The sequence below is a fragment of the Salarias fasciatus genome, chromosome 2 (assembly GCF_902148845.1).
Source record: "Salarias fasciatus chromosome 2, fSalaFa1.1, whole genome shotgun sequence".
Lineage (NCBI taxonomy): Eukaryota > Metazoa > Chordata > Actinopteri > Blenniiformes > Blenniidae > Salarias > Salarias fasciatus.
The window spans coordinates 21,431,906-21,451,721 of NC_043746.1; the positions used below are offsets into that span (position 1 = coordinate 21,431,906).

Sequence of the window (19,816 nt, forward strand, 5' to 3'; positions counted from 1 at the left end):
TGTCGAACTTTAAATGTCAGATGAAACAGTTGCGTTCGCGTGAGCCCAATTCAGTCTGACAGGTTTATGTTAATGCAATCTACCCCAGCCCTGCTAATGCCACCAATTGCTTGATGTCATTAAAAGTTTATCCTTCAGTTACAAAAATGATTGTGCCAGTTTCTTAATTGTCCTCTTGTGTCTGCAGGGACTCTCTGCATTTATGGTTACATGAATGTCAGCGCCGCGGGCCAGATGCCGGTGATGGAGGAGCTTGTCAGTGAGAGGTGAGAATTAATCATCTTCGCTGTTTTATAATCACTGCGTCTGTGATTGAGCACTTCCTGACCACGGTCACACCGCTGAATAAACAACACAAGCCTGCAGATTGTCACTGAAATGATGACGGCGCAGAAATATTCTGCTGTGCAGCCGTCGTGACTTTACAATACTTTGGTCTGAGCAATCAAATGAAGTTTCACTGTATTTTACTGCTAAACATTGTGACAAAGGTGAGATTAGAGTTTCTGTACACATTTCCTCTAACTTGTGCACCTCTTAGAATTTCACACAAGAAGTAAAGTTTCACCAACTAATTTTGGTCATGCAAAGAACCTTTCCTCTATTAGCTGTTGCAGACTGCAGTGGCGTCTGTCTTTGGCCCTTATGCTGCAGAACACGTCAGTGAGACAGGAAGTCTGGTCAGCCTGTACCCTTAGTAGTCACATATTTCACCAAGAAGGAGCTAAACAAGACAAGAAAAGACTTGAGTGAGACTCTGTGTTTCCAACCAGAACTTGTTACATAATTGTTTCAAATAAAAGTAAAGCATTACATTTGCCTGCTTCATGATGATCTTTCACTCTTAAGAGTTATTTATATTATCATGCTATTCATTACTGCTGAAATTCAGACTTTGTGTTCAAATATTTCTGAGTGAGGCTTCGTGTTTGAATATTTCTCCTTTTGCATCATGTCTTTGACCTAAATTTGCAGATATGCTCTGAGGTATTGGAAGTTCTTTGAATGTCCTCTGGAGTGGATTTCCTGAGCGCTGTTTATAAACAGATGGGTGACAAATGCAATGCAGGAAACTGAAAGTATCTCTCCTCCTCAGTTGTTGCTGCAATTCGGAGTCGCGTCAGTAATTTGAGGCATGTGATGTCTCTGCAGCTCTCTTCAGTTTGTTAACACCATTCATCCTAAAATGTGCCTCAAGTGTCACTTTGAAATGTCATTATCATGTTCAGTGGACTAATCACTATATGGGAATGGGCAGATGGATAAAACCAGCGATTACTGAAGTATAATTCAAAAAGAACCTTTCAGTTTGACACAGTTTTCCTTTAAAATAAGAAAATCAAACCAGCCCTCTATTACAGACCAGCAGCCAGAGCGGCTGCTGATGATCCTGACTCTGCAGTACTCGTGTTTTCATTCATCGCTGCTCTGGGAGCTGGTGCTGTGCAACAATCAGCCTCAAACGTCTGCAGATCAGACACAAGTTCTCGCTTCCAGGGAGGTTTCATCTTTGCATATTCAGTTCAGCGGAGGAAACAATGGGCAAAGTGAGAATATTACTGCTGCACCGCCTGCCGCCTCGCTCGCCGCCTCGCTCGCTGCCTCAGCCTCGGGCTTGTTGGTTTGATTAAAACACTGATTTTGCAGAAAGTGTTGGATGTTTTTTTAAAATGTGGTATTGAGATGTCTTTTTTTTTTTTCATGATTCCCTCTGCTTGGTTAACATTCAGTCTGGAGGTTATTCTTCAAATTTCACACCAGTTTTGACTTAAGATGAGCAAAACAAATACAAAATATTAAGATGAATTGCATGAAAGAGGTGCAGATAACAATGAGACTTACAGTAAAGGCTGAACATGAGAGAGAGAGAGAAGAACATTTCTGTCTGATTAAAAACAAGATTTCCAGTTATGAATGGTTTATGATCACAGATTTGATGAGGATTGGACCCCTTCTATGTAGGATTTTTTTCCCACTTGTTGATTTAAATGCAGATGTTTAATGATAAAAAAAAGGCTTCAGTCTGTGGAACGGAGCCAAATAAAAGCCAAAAAACTTTGAGTGGAATGTATTGAAGTGCATATTGCTCTTCACATAGGAAGCAGTAGCGCTCAAATAAAGAAAGAAACCCTTTGATTTTACAGTGTTTGTAGCCACATAAAACGTGTTGTCATATCATTGTCCTGCCAGCTGATCCACTGTTTACACCAGACTGGGTACATTTTGTGTGAATGTGAACAATGGAACATGTTTTGGTCCACATTTGCACCAACAGTCTAAAACATCTTGAAAGGAAATGGAGGCTGTACCTAAAAGACAACGCAAGTTGTGTTTCACACTTTATGAGGACAAGCAGATGCTTAGGGTAGAGATGATTTAAGTTCGTCTTTGTTTAAACTTTACTGGTAATGACTGCAGCCTGGCATGTTAATTAACAGTTCACAGAAGGATCCGACGTGACCCAGTTTTCTGTTCCGATCACGTGATTGGTTGACGGCTGTCTCCGCCAGCCTCGATGGGAAGCGAGCGTGATTCATAATGTTGTCTTGCTGGGCCACACTGCACCCTACATGCATATTTAGAACAGGCACACAAGTCATTTGGTGTGGGAACACATCTGATGGACCAAGTGTTTGGTCTATTGACACTCAGAGCTCAGACAAGCATTTGGGAAATGGTGAGGTGAAGACTGTGCATGTGTGTCAGTAGAATATTAAGGAAAAAAAAAAAACACTCCTGAAAGTTCAGTTGGTGCTCCAGTCTTTCCAGCGCCTCATACTTCTGAGATTTATCATCGTCTGGAGCCACTAATCTCAAACGCTGGCATGAAGTAAGAGAAAAGGTGCATTCCTGCCATGTTTTAAAGCCAGAGTAGCAGCTTCTTCCATATTTTCCCTAATGGATGTCGACACTCTTCTGTTTTTGGCATGATGCTCCAGGAGGCAGCAGCGTATTTGTCACATTAATCACATGCAATCTCCTCACTTTGATCTCCTCATTATGATGCATCTTGACTTCAATGTATGCAAACTATATACTGTACTGTCAGATTTGTGTTGGCGCAGTTTATTTTGGTTTTGGTGATGGATGCATGTATATCTGTGGTAATTAACCTATTCTACACAGGTTTTAGAATTTTAATCCATGTGGCACAGCCTCTGGTCTCCACAGGACTCATGCCATGCAGTATGTTCATACACATCTCCCTGCATGACGCTAATCTAAAAAAAAAAAAAAAAAAGCCAACAAGAACTTGTTTCATTTCAATACATTTAGAGAAAAAGACCTACTGAATGACAATGAGCTTGTAAAATATAATAGATTGCACAGAACTGGTGAACAATTAAACAATTAGTGCAGCAGCATCGAGCACAGTGAGTCGTTTAATCTAGTTTTATCAGTTTGGGTCGCGGCATCATTTTCTACTAAAAATTTAAATCCCCATAAATTCATGTAAAGCTGGTTCAAACACGCAGTCCTCCAGCTGGAGTGTTTGCAGCCCCCCAAATGCCTTCCAGGAAAAGAAATCTGAATTTTTAAACGCTTTATGTGGCTCATGGTGTAAAGTCCAACTCTTCCCCAATTTTAACAGGATTGGATGATACATTCTTATATCAGAATTTCTTTCTTTCTTTTTTTTTTTTTTTTTTTTTTTTTTTTACAATAAATAATGCATGAATGCCATCGTTATGCCATCGTATATGATAATGATGTTGGTTGGTTGACGCTTTCTTTCGAGGTCGCGATATGTGCAGATGGGTTGGAGTGGTTTATCCGGTAATCTTGTTTGTGTGTGTTTACATACAGTCACCTTCACTTCACACATGCATTGCGCCCCAGTTGCAGAAAAGATAACACATTAGGATGCTGATAACGTATCTGCATGAAAATGAGGTCAGACAAACATTTTTATTTGTGTTTTTTGGTGTATATGTTCCATATCAGTGGTTCAAACAGTCAGAAAAACAAATAGTTGAAGATAATTGATGATCAGAATGTTAATGTGTCCCGTTGTGTGTTTCCTGTGTTTGGGCTGGTTGCCCGTCCAGAGTACAGTACATCCTGCCTTCGCCCATCGTCGGCCGGGCTCCTCGCCAGCGTCCTGCCGCCCTCCGTTAAGCAGAGCAGTAGGGAAGATATATAGATGTTACACATGCAGTGGACTCTATATGCCACGGTATGTAGACAGGGTGTGCGACTGCGTGTAATGTTTGGTCTGTTTGCTAAGGTTTGCATATTTCTGTATAATTTATGCATAGTGCATGGTGAGAGAGAGCGGTTCTGAAAGCTGGAGTGGGGTTCATTAGCTGGCTGGTAAAGCTTTACAGTTCAACACTGCCAGAATGATGAAGAGGGGAAAAAAGGTTCAGATCAGGATGTCACCAAGAGCAACAATCCAGAGCATCAGCAGAACTTGCTCTTTAGTGTTTCATGTCTTTCTTGCAGTTCTTGTAAGAGTTAAAGACAGAATCTATTTATTCTTCCAGCTTCTACCGATGTTAGGGTCGCTTGGAGCAACAGTTAATCCAACCTGACTGTGGCCGATTGGCAGGACACACACCGGACCCACATATGTGTGTGTGTGAATTCACTCCTTCATTCAATTAGTAGGCATTGCTGTAAGGCAAAGATGGAAGCCTCTTCCCAACACGCCGCCCACAGACCAGAGAATCATTTGAGCTGTGAAACTTGAAAAGGCCCACCAAAACTGCATGATTATTGCACCTCGTCTCATTTTCACATCTAAAATAATTTAAGTCACTTCATTGGTCTCCTTGGGGAAATTTATCTTCTGCACTTGACCTGTCCAGTTAAGGGTCAACCCTGAATACACACACGAGAAGCAGTGGGAGCATTCAGGGGTTTCGGTGATTGCTCGAGGGTTTACAGAGTGGTGATAATGAGAGCGGGGATAATATATGGATTTCACTTTCTCTGCTTAAATCAGTTCACAGTTCAGGGATTCAAACTTTCCCAGCTGCCATCACCATATCAATCAGTCAGTGAGATACTTCTTTTCTTTTGATTCTGAATTGTACTGAAGGTAATCAGATCATTACAGAGCCGCCTGTCCTTGAACTGCTCTTCTGCATTGTTACACAGATCATTGTGGCCAGGTACAGAGGTTCACTGATGGCTGTGGCAGTGAGTGATTTGAAGGAGATTCTTTAAGTGAGTGAATTTCATGAGGTCAGGCTTGCTTGGGACCACCTTCCCTAATGAGCTGCGGTCACTCAGCACTGGCGCTACTGCTTTTCCTTCCAACGACCACTTTAATAGACTGAGCACCTTATGATAAACTTGCACGATAGGAAGTTATTTAAGGCTGCAATTTCAATGAAACTGAATGAAGACAACATGAAGTGTTATCCTGAACACCATGAAACCCCCCCCCCAAAAAAACCAAAAAATGCAAGTGTCTTTTTTCTTTTTCTTCGATTTGTAACCTGCATGTCAAACACGATCCTGGAAGGCAGTATCTCATGTCACAGATTTTTATGCGACCAGTTAGCGCCGTGATCCCGGAACAGACCGCCTGACTCGGAACAATAAGTCAATATGACTCAGCCAGTCGGACTCGGAGCGATCAGATAGCAGCCGGCTTCTCTTTCTGGAATCAGATATCCTTCCACACTTGGCTGTTTGCTTTCACTTGGCGCGTCACCTCAGGTGTCTTGTGACAGATCCTGTTTTCTGCATGGTTGCTTTCACCAGGATAGTTCAGCTTTAGAATGTGTGAAATAAATCTTGGAAGGACCAGGTCGCCTCTGCCCACTCGTGTTGTTCCAGTACATTTGTCAATAAAAAAAGCCACGGTCGGGCCTCTTCACCTCTGCTCCTTCGAAAAGTACATCTTGTCATAAGGGACTGCTTGTCTGGGAAAACATGAAGAATCAATTTACCTTTATTTGTACTGCACCTTTCATGCAGGCAGGTACAGCTGAAAGTGCTTCACAGATGATGGAAAAGGTGACAATTGGACAAAAAAGACAACAAAAGTTGTGTGACACAACAAAGGCATCAGAATAGTCATAAAATGAATAATGAAAACAATCCCGACCTCCTTTGATTGAAAGCCAAGCCAAAAAATTGATCTGTAACCTCAATCCACCCGAGCCTACTGTTGATTCTTCATCATGCGCCGCACAACTTCTATCTCTTTCATTGTCTCTGTATCCATCCATTCAAACCCCGTGTCGTTTGGAGGTTTTGATTCAGAGCGCAGATTTGGCAGCGAACACGTCGCACCATCACTTTCTTTCACACATTTGAATAATTCATTCGGCAGCTGCTTACGTAATCTCAATAAGAAATCCGCCATTCATATAAAAAAAAAAAAAAAAAAAAAAAAAAAAAAAAACTTGAGATGGATGCGTGAAGCAGAGCGTGCACACACACAGAACTGTGGGGCTGAGAAAACAACAACAAAGAAACAAGACGCCGAGGCTTTCATTCAACTCAGACAGGATCAGATCTGTGAATTGAAGTAGTCTAACGATGCTGTCAAAAACTCAAGTGATAAAACTCAAATCTGTCAGGGTCCTGATTCTGTTATCCTCGCAGATGGAGAGGAATCTGCAGCGTGTGTGTGTGTGTGTGTGTGTGTGTGTGTGTGTGTGTGTGTGTGTATATGTTTGTGTGTGTATGTGTTGGCTGGGAGGAGCGCTCCATTATACAGTGTTTCCAACCGGTTTGAATTCGCGCCTGACAAGGTGATTTATCCCACCTGTCACTGATAGCTCAGCCTGGCTTCGAGCTGTGGTTCAGCCTCTGGCACCTCTTCCTGCTCGTTGATGTTTCCCTATTAAAGAACTTCACGTAGCTTTGGGAAAGGAAAAAAAAAAAAGTCTTCTATCAGCCTGTAGTCAAACACCTCATAGTGTGATATCACTTCCAAAACATCAACTCTTAGGTCCTGATCAGCTTAAACTTTGTCTTATTGACAGTGGGAGCAATAGCGATATCGCCCAGTGCCAATTTGCAAGAGAAAGTTTCAAGTGGAAACACATTTGTTCTTTGCATTTTTGTTTCAGGAAAGTTTTTTTTAAACACTGTAAATTATGGAAACACTGAAAACAATGTGGTTTTTCTGTTTGGCCACGAGTGGGAGCTGTTGGGTGTTTTTATAATGAAATCACACACGCGCTGCAGACAGCAGTATCATATAAACATTACCAGTGGTGAGTACAATGATTACATTTTCTCCTGTTTACACTGAAACAGAGTTGGAGCCGTTTTGAAAAAGTTGAATTTTCAGTGGTTCCGACCATCGGGGTCGTGTAAAATGGACACCCAAAAATCAAGCATGTGTTTCAAGTACTGGAGGGGAGTTGATTTTAGCTGATCATTGTACAGTGAACAGTTTGCTTTACAGTGACTGAACACGTTTGTGTTTTTTGGTTTGTGCCTGTTTTCTATGTGTTTGAAAAGGTGTTTGCCTCGGCAGTTGGATACAAAGAGAAATGTGGGAAACTTTGTCATCCGTTATGTCGTTCTGCTATAGGGTGAACACAATAGAAACGGGTAGAAACAGATGTGGCCGGAAGAAGCTCAGTGGCGTTTAGTTCACTGTTAGTGTTTACTGGAGAATTCTATGTCTTGCCAGATCATAAAAAAGCAATTTTGATCACAGAAAATACTGGCAAGAAACATGTATTCTGAATGTAAAAAACACTTCATAGACAGTATCTTTACCACACTGTGTGCTGCACAGATCCTCATTTCGTACGGACGTGCTTGACAGAATTAGTATATCATTTAATATTTTGGTTCTCTTTACCGATCTCAAGATGCTCACTTGTTATGAATGGGGAAGTCGCAGACGCCACTGCAGACCACAGGCTTGGTGCTTCGACAAAAAGAGAAGAAAGTCTGAAAAAGCAGCAGAAAGAATACATCTTTCACACCAATCACACTGAAATAAATCTGCTTTGTTTCAAGCAGCAGTACAACAAAGTCAGTTACCTTGGAGTTGCTCTGAGCTGCAGCTTGTTATCACACCTGATGATCTTTTCCATGCATGCAAGCAGTTTCTCCATTTCTTTGTTTTTCTGTGGACATAATCACATCATGGCTTTGTTGGAGACACACATTTTGAGTGGACACTCTCAGCTGAACACAGGGCACTAATCTTTGTGCACACAGTTGTTTTCCAGCTAGCCAGCGGCAATTTGTGTATCTTAGGAGGAGGAAGACGGAGAAAAGGTTTTTTTCATTTTGGATTTCTGTGTCGAGTGGTTTTGGTTCATCACTGTGTTCATCCTGCCGATGAAAGATAATTCTCTGGGTGGACGGGATTGGATCAGGAGACAAAGGCAGGAGAGAACTTAGAGCTGGAGGGAAATATGCAGGATAAGCAAAGTAAATAAGAAGAAATCATCCTTTCATGTCTGCGTCTGAGCTGCAGGTGAGCTTTAAAATGAAGATTGTTAGATTTTGCTGTGATATAGCAAAAAAAAAAAAAAAAAAAAAAAAAAAAAATGCATGAACCATCAAAGATAGATGGACGGATAAAGATTACCTTAAAAATGCGGGAACAGACAAAAACGAACTATAGCCAAGACAATTACCCAAACATAAAACTATGGGTTGATTATTTTCTTGATAATTAACCCATTTGCTGTCAAAGTAGGTCTTTATTTCCATCGTGCAAGTGAAGCCGTGAGACGTATTCATCTTCATTTCATCTTCAGTCTTTTTTAATAAGTAGTCATAAGAAGCTGGAGCCTTTTCTGACGAGACACACAAATACACACATTCGGTGACACAGCCGGCCAATTCACAGTCACCACTCTGCCACGAGATTTGGACTTTAATCTTCAAATTCATAACAATATGATGTGTTCCTTTCATTTTCCCACTAATGTGGTCCTCATCTGCACTTATGAATTTGGAGTCACATTTTCCAGATGAGCAGCACAGGAAATATCCCCAAAAACTAATGCAGTGCTCTGTCCTAAGTATCAGGATTGAGCCAAGCTTTGCTTTGCCATAAAGGAGAATGTCATCATTGTTCTCTTGGTGGACTCATTTCTTCCCCCAATACCTCGGAATCCACTCCAAATGAAACAGAAGCACAAAATACAAACAAAAGTCTGATTTCACTGAGTAAAAATGAATGCATCTAATGAAAGAATGAATGAATCAATGTAATGATTGACATAAGCACCAAAACAGCTGTGGTGACGACAAAAAGAAAACACAAAGGAAATTTCACTTCACTTCAAAGTGGGTATAATGTTAAAAATGCAAGGCTGATGGTGGAGGGGTCCATTTGATTTGCTTTTGTTGAGTCTCTCTAGTTGGTCAACGGCTGCCATGCACAGATATCTTTTAAATCCAATCTCTTTAGTCCAAATTAGCTCTAAAATTCTGCTGACACTGTTTTCAATTCCAGTGGAATGAGACCATTTGGCATCCAGCTGGAAATCATTTGTAGAATGCTCACCTAAACTATCTGCAAAGCTATCAATGGTCTTAATGCAGTGTACATTTCTTTGTTTTGAACAAGTAAATAAATGCTCTGTTTGTGTCTGGATTGAGTTTCTCGAATCTTTCCTCATTGAAACATGTAGTCGGTGACTCAACACCTGGACATTTGTTCTCCATCATCACAGATGAAGAACCCACTTTCATTACATACAGTATATGAGCTCGTCTTCCTCTCATGCGATACAGAGAATTAGAAAACGATGGCCTGTGCAGTTTTCCTTCTATACTTTACACCACAATGCCTCAATGTTGGGCTCAGTGTGTGTGTGTGTGTGTGTGTGAGAGAGCGCGTGTGTTAGAGCGCTCAGGTTTCCTGTCACTTCCGATTCCACAAGGAGATAAAGAGGACACAGAATTGAGACATTTCCTTTCTAACGATTGCCGAGTAGATATGGCAGACAATCTCAGTCTAGCTGTGAAGACTCAAATCTTCTGTAATTGCACACAGACACACCTGAAAGAAGACAAAATCTTTGTGTGAATGTGTTGAATGTTAATGTGCAGCAGCTTCCTCCAGCAGTGCTCCTGTAAAATATGATACAGGAACAATTTTTTTCTGTGAAAGCAGTCAAAGCAGATATACAGTTTGGTGCATAAATCTTATTACATGAACTTTACTGCTGTGAGATAGAGATAGGCGTGTATAGAAATCCTCATGCTATCAAATGCCACCAGTGTTGGGAATTATGTATTTAAAATATATTTCTTTAGGACCACTACATTTGTCAGCAACATGACTCATGATTAAATGAGTTATTTTGTCTTATAGGTTTTGACTTTTGTCAAAAGTAAAAGTGGTCAAAATACTGCAAAGCTGCTCTCTCTCTCTGTTAGCTCTAGTTGTTGTCTTTACACATACATTTTTACAAAATTTCTCTGCCCAAATACAGATGTCCCAGTTGAGCCTATGTGCACATCCCTGTGCTTGTAATCTGTTAACACTATCTTACACTTAAAGGAGGTGTTTGTTGTTGTCATGCCTGTTCGTAACCTGTGTGCTTTTGAGCATCTTCCTCCATCTGACAGACTGGCTGCAGTACCTCACTACCCAGAATTTGATGAAGAAGATGCATGTATTGATAAATAATGTTTTCCCTCCAATGAGATTTAATATACTTTCTTGATTTGTCTCAAACAAATAGCTTGTGTTTTGGCTGGAGGGTCAGAATTCAGCAGTGCTCGGTATCCTCTCTCTGAAAACGAATGTGCTGTCATTTGACATGCAACACAACACATTTTAGTATGGGAAAGTGTCTGAGGCAGCGAGGACGGCTGCGTCGGTCTCTATCCTCCCAGTTTAGCCCTCTTTTTACGACGTGATGCTCGATCAGGCCGAGAGCCAGAGAAGTGGCGTATCAGTGCGCCGTACATCCTCCAGGCTGGTTTCTGCTCGGCGCCCGTTTGGTATTTTGGTGGCTCGATGTCAGCTCGCCTGTGGCTGAGGAGCAGGAGGAGGAGGGATGCAGTTGGAGGTGTCAGGAGGGATCAGGCAGCACAGAGGAGCTCTGCTGTCACGCCAGACCCGGCCAAATCGACATCAAGATGCTCAGTGAAAAGTGCAAGGGGCTTCTGGCTTATTTACATTTCCCCTACATATTTAAGCAGAGCCTGTACTGAGAATACTGTAAAAATTAGAGTTTGACCAGTCAAGCCGGGAGAATCATTCTGATTATCATGTGGATTGGGGATTGTTTCTGTAGTTCTCTGGTTTGCATCCTTGCACTGTATTATTACTTTATTAATTCTGAAAAAGGTTCATGCAACAAAAAGCAACCCTTTGTGTTTTTGATCAGATTCTGCCTTTGCTTTCATCAGAATTTAATTAATCTGGAACATGTTGTACTATTTTATAATGCATTCAATTAATCTGGTTCTTTTTGACAAAGATCAAAATGTTATGACAATAGATGAGGATTACTAAAAACTGAGACACTGTGCAATTGATAGCCTATTCTTTTGTTTTAGCAAAGCTTCGTGACAGTAATCATCACTGCGTTGTTTTAAATGCTGCCACACTTTGTGAAGAACATGGATGAACTGCAGAAGTGAGTGGAGTTATACCCATGAGAAACCTGCCTCATCTTCTGTAACGCACAGCTTATCTTAGCTCCTGACTTGTGTTTATTTCTTTGGTGGATTTAGACAGCTTAAATGTGAAGGAAAATGACATATTGGCTTTTTGGCTATTTATTCAAAGAGGAGCCTCAGTAGTGTGTCTCACAAAAGTCTGGCACCTCCAACTTTTATTACATTTGAGTTGTCAATAGTCCTGCAGGGCGAGTTTGCTCTGTTGCTCATTCACAAAGGAAATATTTACTGATTAATTGCTTTTGCTTGTTTTGCAACAAACTGACAGTTGAAATAACAAGGCCAAACTAAAAAAAAAAAAAAAAAAAAAGATGTTCCAAAATACACTAAAAAAATGGATCTTTTGCGTCTCTCATTTTTCAGATTTTTTGGTTTTAATAATCATACTGTTGACTTCACAGATATTAAAAGCTGAATCAATTGCAGAATGTAGAAAGGTCCTGTGATCTGCTAAACTGTGTTAAACCTGTGCACTAAAGCAGCAAACAAACTAAACCCAGCCACCTTTTCGGTTCTTTTCCCCACTTGCTTGAACAGCGTGTCCTCTGTGGCTGAAGTAAAGCCTCTTTGTCTTATCGCCGAGCACCTGCAGGAAGCCCTCTTGTCGGCACGCCGTCAGTAAAGAAAACAGGTAACCAAGCAACAGAGAGGACTCTGGCTGCTAATCGCCTGCGCAGACAGAAAATAAGTGGTGAATTATAAACATTGCAGTTATTTGGTAACTCATTTGTAAAATTTCACATATGCATATTGGATATTTTTTGAAAAAAAAAAAAAAAATGCAACTACCTCTATTTTAAATCCTGATCGATGTTTGATGCTTTGCTGTGTGTGTGGGTCAGATCACGCTTTCCTCAGAGCTGGATGATTTACCATCGACTCCCTTCTGTGTGAGTTTTCTCTGGGGGCTTAGGCTTCCTCCCACAATCTAAAAAGACACGCTCATTATATTAAGAGTCATATTTACTCCTGGCATTTACCAGCACTTAATCCTCGGTGGGTTTTCAGAATGCTTTGTTTTAATTTCACAGAGAAATGTCCTGCGGGCGTCACTGCTTGTTTCTGTCTTGGCCCCTTAATTGAGTGGTGTACCGTTCATCTGACTCGAGTGAAGTGGGTATAAAAGATGAATCAACGTACGGCTGATCGACTGAACCGACCTCAATAAAAGTCCTCCCAAAATCAAGCCGTCATTTTTCACCTTTCAACTCCCTCAAAATTGTCTGAGCCACTTTTTAGAATTTGGGATTGATTTTAAGTAAATTCAGTCATGTTTCCATGAAAGTCACTCATTTTACTGCAGGGACTCGCACAGCTTGAAGGTCACCGTGTTCATCCAAATTACAATGAAACCAACCATGCAAAAAAGAAAAAAAGAAAAGGAAAATCGACCAGGTCCGCTTCTCAGTGAGAGTCACATTGGTGATCAAGCTGCGATATGAGGTCCAAAGTTCTTTAATAGCCAATTTAGGAAGTGGGCTCCAGTAAGCGTGGTGGAGAAAGCCATTTTTCACGTTAGTCTGACCCTGATTCCTCTGGCCTGGAGTGAAGTTCCAAGCGCTGCCAGGCCTCGCTGAGTGAAATGACACTTCATGATGGATTAATGTGGGTCAGTCATACCAAGGTGAGACTTGGCCAAAGTTTGCGGATGCCGTTCTGCCCCCTTCGTCTCCTCCTCCATCATCTCTATTTGCTCAATCTCCGAGCCATCTGTCTCGGTTTCTCTCTTTACTCTCAGTCTGCCCGTCTTTCTATTTCTGTTTCTGTCGTTATTAATCTTCTCAGCGAGTGGATCTTTCAGTTACCTTTCCAAATTCATTGATTCATGTACAGGAGTTCCGTCAGTCATCGTATACACACACACACACACACACACTCAATAATGTATTTTTCTCAAACCCTGAGAGGTTTAAGAGGCTTTCACCCCCAGGCGGGAGACTCCACTCCAACGCACAGGCAATCTCCCAGAATCCCAAACATATAAACAGACCCACTAGGAGAGGGATGTGCGTGAAATACACTGGCAGCCGTACTCCTCACTCCCATTTTATGCCGAAGATGTTGACACTCATACAATCAGCTCAATCAGTCATATCTTAATTTTATTTAATACAAATTTGGTCTTTAACCAACCGTTCATCTGCAAGTTAATGAAAATTTATTCCATGAGGTTACTTCTTTAAATTGTAAGAACTAAATACAGCTCTATGCACATGGAGACGGGTTCAGTTTTATCTGTATATATTAACATATTTTTTTGATCAAACAGCTCCGTTCACAAGAACCTGGCCATTTTTTTTTTTTTTTTTTTTTTGATTCAGAGTGGATACATTTGAATAAAACTTCTCGGTGTAGAAAACCTTTCACTTTTAATAGGTATCGAAAGTGAAAATGAGCTACTTCCTATAAATTTTAACTCTAGTATTACTTTATTCCCTTCATTTGGCTTTCTGAATTAAATGCTGGCAGCGGGATTATTGTAGAGCTCTAACAAATTGGCTGAGCCTGATTCTCTCTGAGTTCAGCTGAAACTCTGTCATTTAGAAGTGGGGAAAAAAAACTGATCTATGAACTGACGACAAGAAGCAGCTGATGAAAACAATGAACACATGCAGCAGGGGAAAGTTTTACCTGTTTGTTCTTGCTACTAATGGATTACAACTAACATTAGTACAACTTTTTTTAACAATTTTTTTCTATTTTTTTTACACTTTTAGAAGTAAAACTGAACAGATCAATAAAGGGGAATAAAAAAACACATGTCAGATACTCCAGCGGCACTAGATCCAACAACACTTCTTGCCAGCCTTTAACACATGGATCCTTCTCATTGATCCACTGCAGTGAAATATTGTTCCTTGCTGCATAAGTAAGAATACGTGTTATTATCTGTTGTGATGTTAGGTGTCGGCTTGGGAGGCCCAATATGAGAGACACATCTCCACTTTTCTCTCCAGTCTTCATCATCCATTATATTTTTAGCTCTTCCTCCCATGTGCCTTTAAGCCTCTGCAAATCTACTGGAATTGCTGAATATATAACTCTATAATGTCGATACAGACGTCTCTCTAAATGTTGAAAATAATAATTTCTCAACAGGAGAGCATTCGTGGTTCTCAGCTAATGTGGAATTGTGCAAGATATGATGCCTTATCTGCAAAGAAGGAAAGAAGTCATGCCTGGGTATAGAATATTTCTCTGAGTTGTGTAAATGTCATGACTATACCATCAGTAGGGTTGCCAACTCCCAGAGATTGAAATAAGGAACGCCTCTCGCGGGCAGCTGAAAAAAACAAGGTTTTTTGGGGGTGAAAAACGCACATATAACAGCATGTTGCCACAGTTATACCTATTACAGACTATAAAAACACATTACGCTACTGCATTACACCTACAGTGGCAAGACTGCAATAACTCATGATCAGCTTGATAAGTTTGTATTTGAGACCTACAGTGAGACAGTTATCATTCAAGTATCATCATCATCATGGACAACAGCTCTCAGCCACTGCACCGGACGGTAGAGCAGCTCAGCAGCTCCTTCAGAGGCGACTGAGACCCTCAGAGCAGGAAGGAGCTACCACAGGTCTCTCATCCCCACCGCTGCCAGACTGTACAATTCTACTGTGCAGAATATAACCTAATCCTGGACATTATAATATCCTGCACCCGCCCTTTCAGAAATTCAGCGACACTTTATCATCCATTCACTCTGCTAAAACATATTGTACGTATTATATCATACTGCATCATATATTGCATATTGTATTGTATATATTGTATATATATATATATATATATATATATATATATATATATATATATATATATATATATATATATATACACACATATATATATATCCTGTTACATTTTTAAGATTCAGGTTGTACATACAGTTAAATCTTCATTGTCTTTAGCTTCTATTGTCCATCCTAGTATGATTTGCACTATAACTTGTTAATTATTGCACCATTCATTACTTTTGCACCCCGCTGTGTGTTCTATGAGCCTATACACCTGTAAATTTCTCCACTGTGAGATTAATAAAGTCTTCTATTCCTATTCTATTCTATATTTGTTGCTAAATGTGCAAAATAACAAACAGCTGCTGTCTCTTCTGGATTTTAACATGTTCTTTTTTTTATTTTCAACTAAAAAAGTGCCAAATCAAAACTGAAAAACCTTCTAAACAAAAAAACCAACAAGGTTCCGTTTCTAAACTGAAAACACTCCACAGTCTGCAGCAGCAGACACAAATCAATGAACTAAACATAATATATCCGATATGGAAACGGCACAAACTTACATGTCTCTGGAAGCCATGCTGCGCGCTGCTGTAATGTTTTGATTTCCTTCTTCCCATGCGCTCTGTGACCAAACTGACTACTGGCCAATGAGCTGCCGTAGCCTGCCAGGAAAGGCCTTTTTTTGACCAATGAGATAAGAGTGATTCTGTGTTGTCGAGCCATCTCTGTCAGCTCATTGGTCACAGAACGTCAGAGAGCCGCTGAACAATTTACCGTAAGTTTTCAAAAAAAGCGCATGTTCCATTGCTCACGTTTTGACTCTCACAAAAATACGGAACAAAGTGCGTTCCTTTTCAGCTCAATACGGAACGCACACTTTTACATCCAAATACGGAACGATTCCGTTTTTCAAGGAACGGTTGGCAACTCTAACCATCAGAGAGTGCGTCCCTCAGTCTGTGAATGTCATAATCCCCCCACTGTTTAAAATCAGCATCAGACATCCCAGGCTGGAAGCGAAGATTATTCACAATAGGGGTGAAAACAGATGTAAACTTGGATCTTCTCTCATGTCGCCAAGCCACAAGGGCATGAAGAGTAACTGGGTTATTACTACTCAATTTAATGTCTTAACATTTGTTACATTTCTTAGCAGTAAGTCCCTTTCCGGATATTTTGAAAGGGAAGCTTCAACTCCTACCCAAACAGAGTTTGAGTGATTTCTGACCCAGTCATAGATGTATCTCATGTGAGGGCAGAGCTGATATTTTCTGTTTGGTAGGGGTGTTTAAAAAAATCGATTCGGTGATATATCGCGATATGACGTCACGGGATTCTCGCATCATTTCAAAATACGTCCATATCGATTTTTAATTATGTATTTACCCGGCAAATATCCATTGCGGCGTCTTTTTGTGTGCTGCTCTTTTACTCCTGGCCACTAGTTGGCAGCACACCACACCAAGAGCTTTGCAGAGCCTCCAGTCCGCCAGAGGAAGAACAGCATCTCGCGAGAGCTATCCCGGTGGTTTCTTTACATTACCGTCTCGCGGTAATTGGATCACACAACAGTCTCCAGTGGCGGAGGAAGTGGGAGACGCTCCGAGGAATATTTATAAAGCCAGAATCTGGACGCACTTTGGCATTTACAACAAGGACGGAGGGACAGATAAGAGCCACGCCATTTGTAAAATGTGCTTTGCAAAAGTCAAATACCGCGGAAACACCACCAACCCACATGCATTTGAGCAGGATGTCCCCATGCAGGACACCCTGAGGGCCCTGGACAGCGGTGTGAGGGACAGGCTGCGTCCCCCCAGGTGTGTGAAGGAGTGTTGCCTCCTCAGCAGGTCCTTCCTCCCTGCTGCCATCAGATTCTACAGCCAGCACTGCTCCAACTAGTCCAAACACCACACACTGTCCTAAATGACACTCCTGTGTATTTGTCTTTTCATGTCTCTCACATTTTTCTATAATATTGTACATATGTCTGTCCTATATGTGTATTTAAATAATATGTAACTCATATCTGTTATTAGTATTATAGTTTACATATGTGTTCTATCTTAAATGTATATTTAATTTATATTTGATTTATATCTGTTAGTGTATATCTGTTATTTCTTTATATCTGTCTGAAACTTATATTTAAACTATATTTAAATTATGTCATTTAGTTTGTATCTGTTATTTAATTATATTTATTCTAAATTTATAGTTAATTTTTCTATGTATGGTTGGACCTTGTAAATTCTCATATTTTGCTTATGCATATTTTGTTTCTATTTCTTTTCTCTGTGCTGCTTAACATTGCAATTTCCCCCTGTGGGACAAATAAAGGAATTTCAATTCAATTCAGTTCAAGGTTTTACAATGATTGCACTTTGTTTTCTCAAAACATGTTACATTATTGAAGGTATATGTAGCCTTTATTTTTATTTACTGTTTAAATGAAAAAGTAGCCTGCAACTTGTTTGCTGTTAAATATAGTTGTTTGAGTGCTTCTGTTGCATTTCGGATGAATAAAATGTGTTTCATACAAGTTTTCTCATGAAGTACTACTAGTTTACAAATTTGTTGTTCCTAAAGTATCGCAATAATCGTCATGAACATTGGTATCGGGATATACCGAATCGCGACCCATGAATCGTGATACGAATCGTATCGCCAGATACTAGGCGATACACACCACTACTGTTTGGTAAATCTAAACCACCAAAAGAGCTTAGCAGCTGTAATGCAGCCATCTTAAGTTTCGGTGTGCATTTAGCCCATATGAAAGAACTTAGTTGGCCATTCCTCACCTATGAGAATATGACTGGAATCATTTGAACAGGATCACAATAACAGAGGTAGAATATTTATTTTGACCGAGGATATACTTCCTAGCCATCAAATAGGCAAAGAACTCCATCGCTCCAAATCCTGCTTCTCTTTCTCAAACAGGAACAAATTTGCTCAAATTTAGAAGTTATGAGTATACCTCTGTAAAAAAAAAAAAAAAAAAAAAAAAAATCCTGCAGGAGACGACTTAAAGGGAGAATAATTCAATGTGGATGGTATCGAATTCAGGCTCCCAAGTGGCTTCAGACTTGGCCAGATTAATTTTAGATCCAGAGAATCTGCTAAATAAATCAATAATCCTAAGTGAAGCTGGTATTGATGTTTCCGGAGATTTAGCGTGCGCTTATAATTAACTAATAGAGCCTGTATAGCGGGCGCCATCATGATGGCCTCTGCCAACGACTCATGCGCAAACAGAAGGGATGACAAATGACAGCCTTGTCTCATTTCTCTATACAACAGAACCATGTGTACGTTTTTTGTGCTATATGAAGAGGAAAAACACAACAACAATCTACACAAATGGGATTTTCACAGGAGCTCAAACCCAAACACCTCCATACTGAAGCTGCACATGTGGTCACCTCGTAATGGCGACCAACCAGTCTGAAATGTGTGATGGTCTCGCAGCCTGGGAGGTGCAGATGAGCATGTGGTGGCGTGGCTCGTCGAGTTGTCAAACTTCAGGAGACCCAGATGCAGCCCATTTTCAGATTTTTCCCTCTTCCGTCAGAAGGCGAAGCCGCATTAGGATGCGTCCAATGAAGGACCGATAATTGGAGGGGAAATGGATGTACAACCAGAGAAAACTGACATATAGTAATTGGATGAAGCGGTGCTCACACTGAGTGGCCCGACGCCTGTTTCCTCCAGTTTGGGGATGTGTGTGCGTGTGGGAAGCTGCCAGAATCACGCCTCGTGCCTTCAGGGAAATTGTTATGGAGACAATTAGCTCCAAATGACTTGCAGTGCTTCTTATTGCACATTAGCATCAGCAGCTGCGTGATGCTTCTCGCCGCTCTGTCACTAATTTCTGAATGAGTTTGGATCACATGAGGAGTTAGTCAGTGAGTCTGGGTTTACAAAAAAAAAAAAAGGAAAAAAGAGAAGACTGCTGCCTTTTTCCTGCCTGTGCCTCAGTCCTTTCTGTCTTCACACACTGGAGTAAAAAAAAACAGAAAAGCGAATTAGACAAGCTGGAAGGCTGAGTACGTGATGCAGATTTATCTGGTAATTAAAGATTATTTAAGCAGCTTGTAACCTTTTACCTTTTAGTCAGCGGCATTCACAGAAATGACAGATTACTCGTTTGACTTAATTTGCAGGGAATGGCTAAAAAGTAGGAAAAAAAATATTTTCCCAGCGGAGAGAAACATACAGGTTAATTGGAACTAATTTGACATGAATAGATTCAGCAGGGATGTGCGATAAAGATTTATATTAAATGCTGCTGTTAGGAGTTTCCTCGGGGCGTTGCAGGGCCTTAAGCTGCTCCAGTGTTTAGATTCTACTAAGCATCTTATTGCCAATCATTACTTTTCTGTTCATAGTAAATGTAGTTTCTGTGCCTACAGTATTAACAGTTATGAAGTCAGGCTATTTTCAGAGCTGGTGGTTTTCAGTTTGGGTTCACTTCACTGTAG

At 40.6% G+C, this 19,816-nt stretch overlaps 1 protein-coding gene across 3 annotated transcripts in view; it reads left to right on the top strand.

Moving 5' to 3' along the window:
- LOC115405525 (5-hydroxytryptamine receptor 4-like) overlaps positions 1-19,816 on the top strand; it is a 170,835-nt gene that overhangs the window by 58,329 nt on the left and 92,690 nt on the right. For all 3 annotated transcript variants that reach the window (XM_030115147.1, XM_030115132.1, XM_030115140.1), the window contains exon 2: positions 188-266. In XM_030115147.1, the coding sequence (XP_029971007.1) occupies positions 211-266 (56 nt within the window). In that variant the 5' untranslated portion in view covers positions 188-210. The remainder of the gene's footprint in view (positions 1-187; positions 267-19,816) is intronic.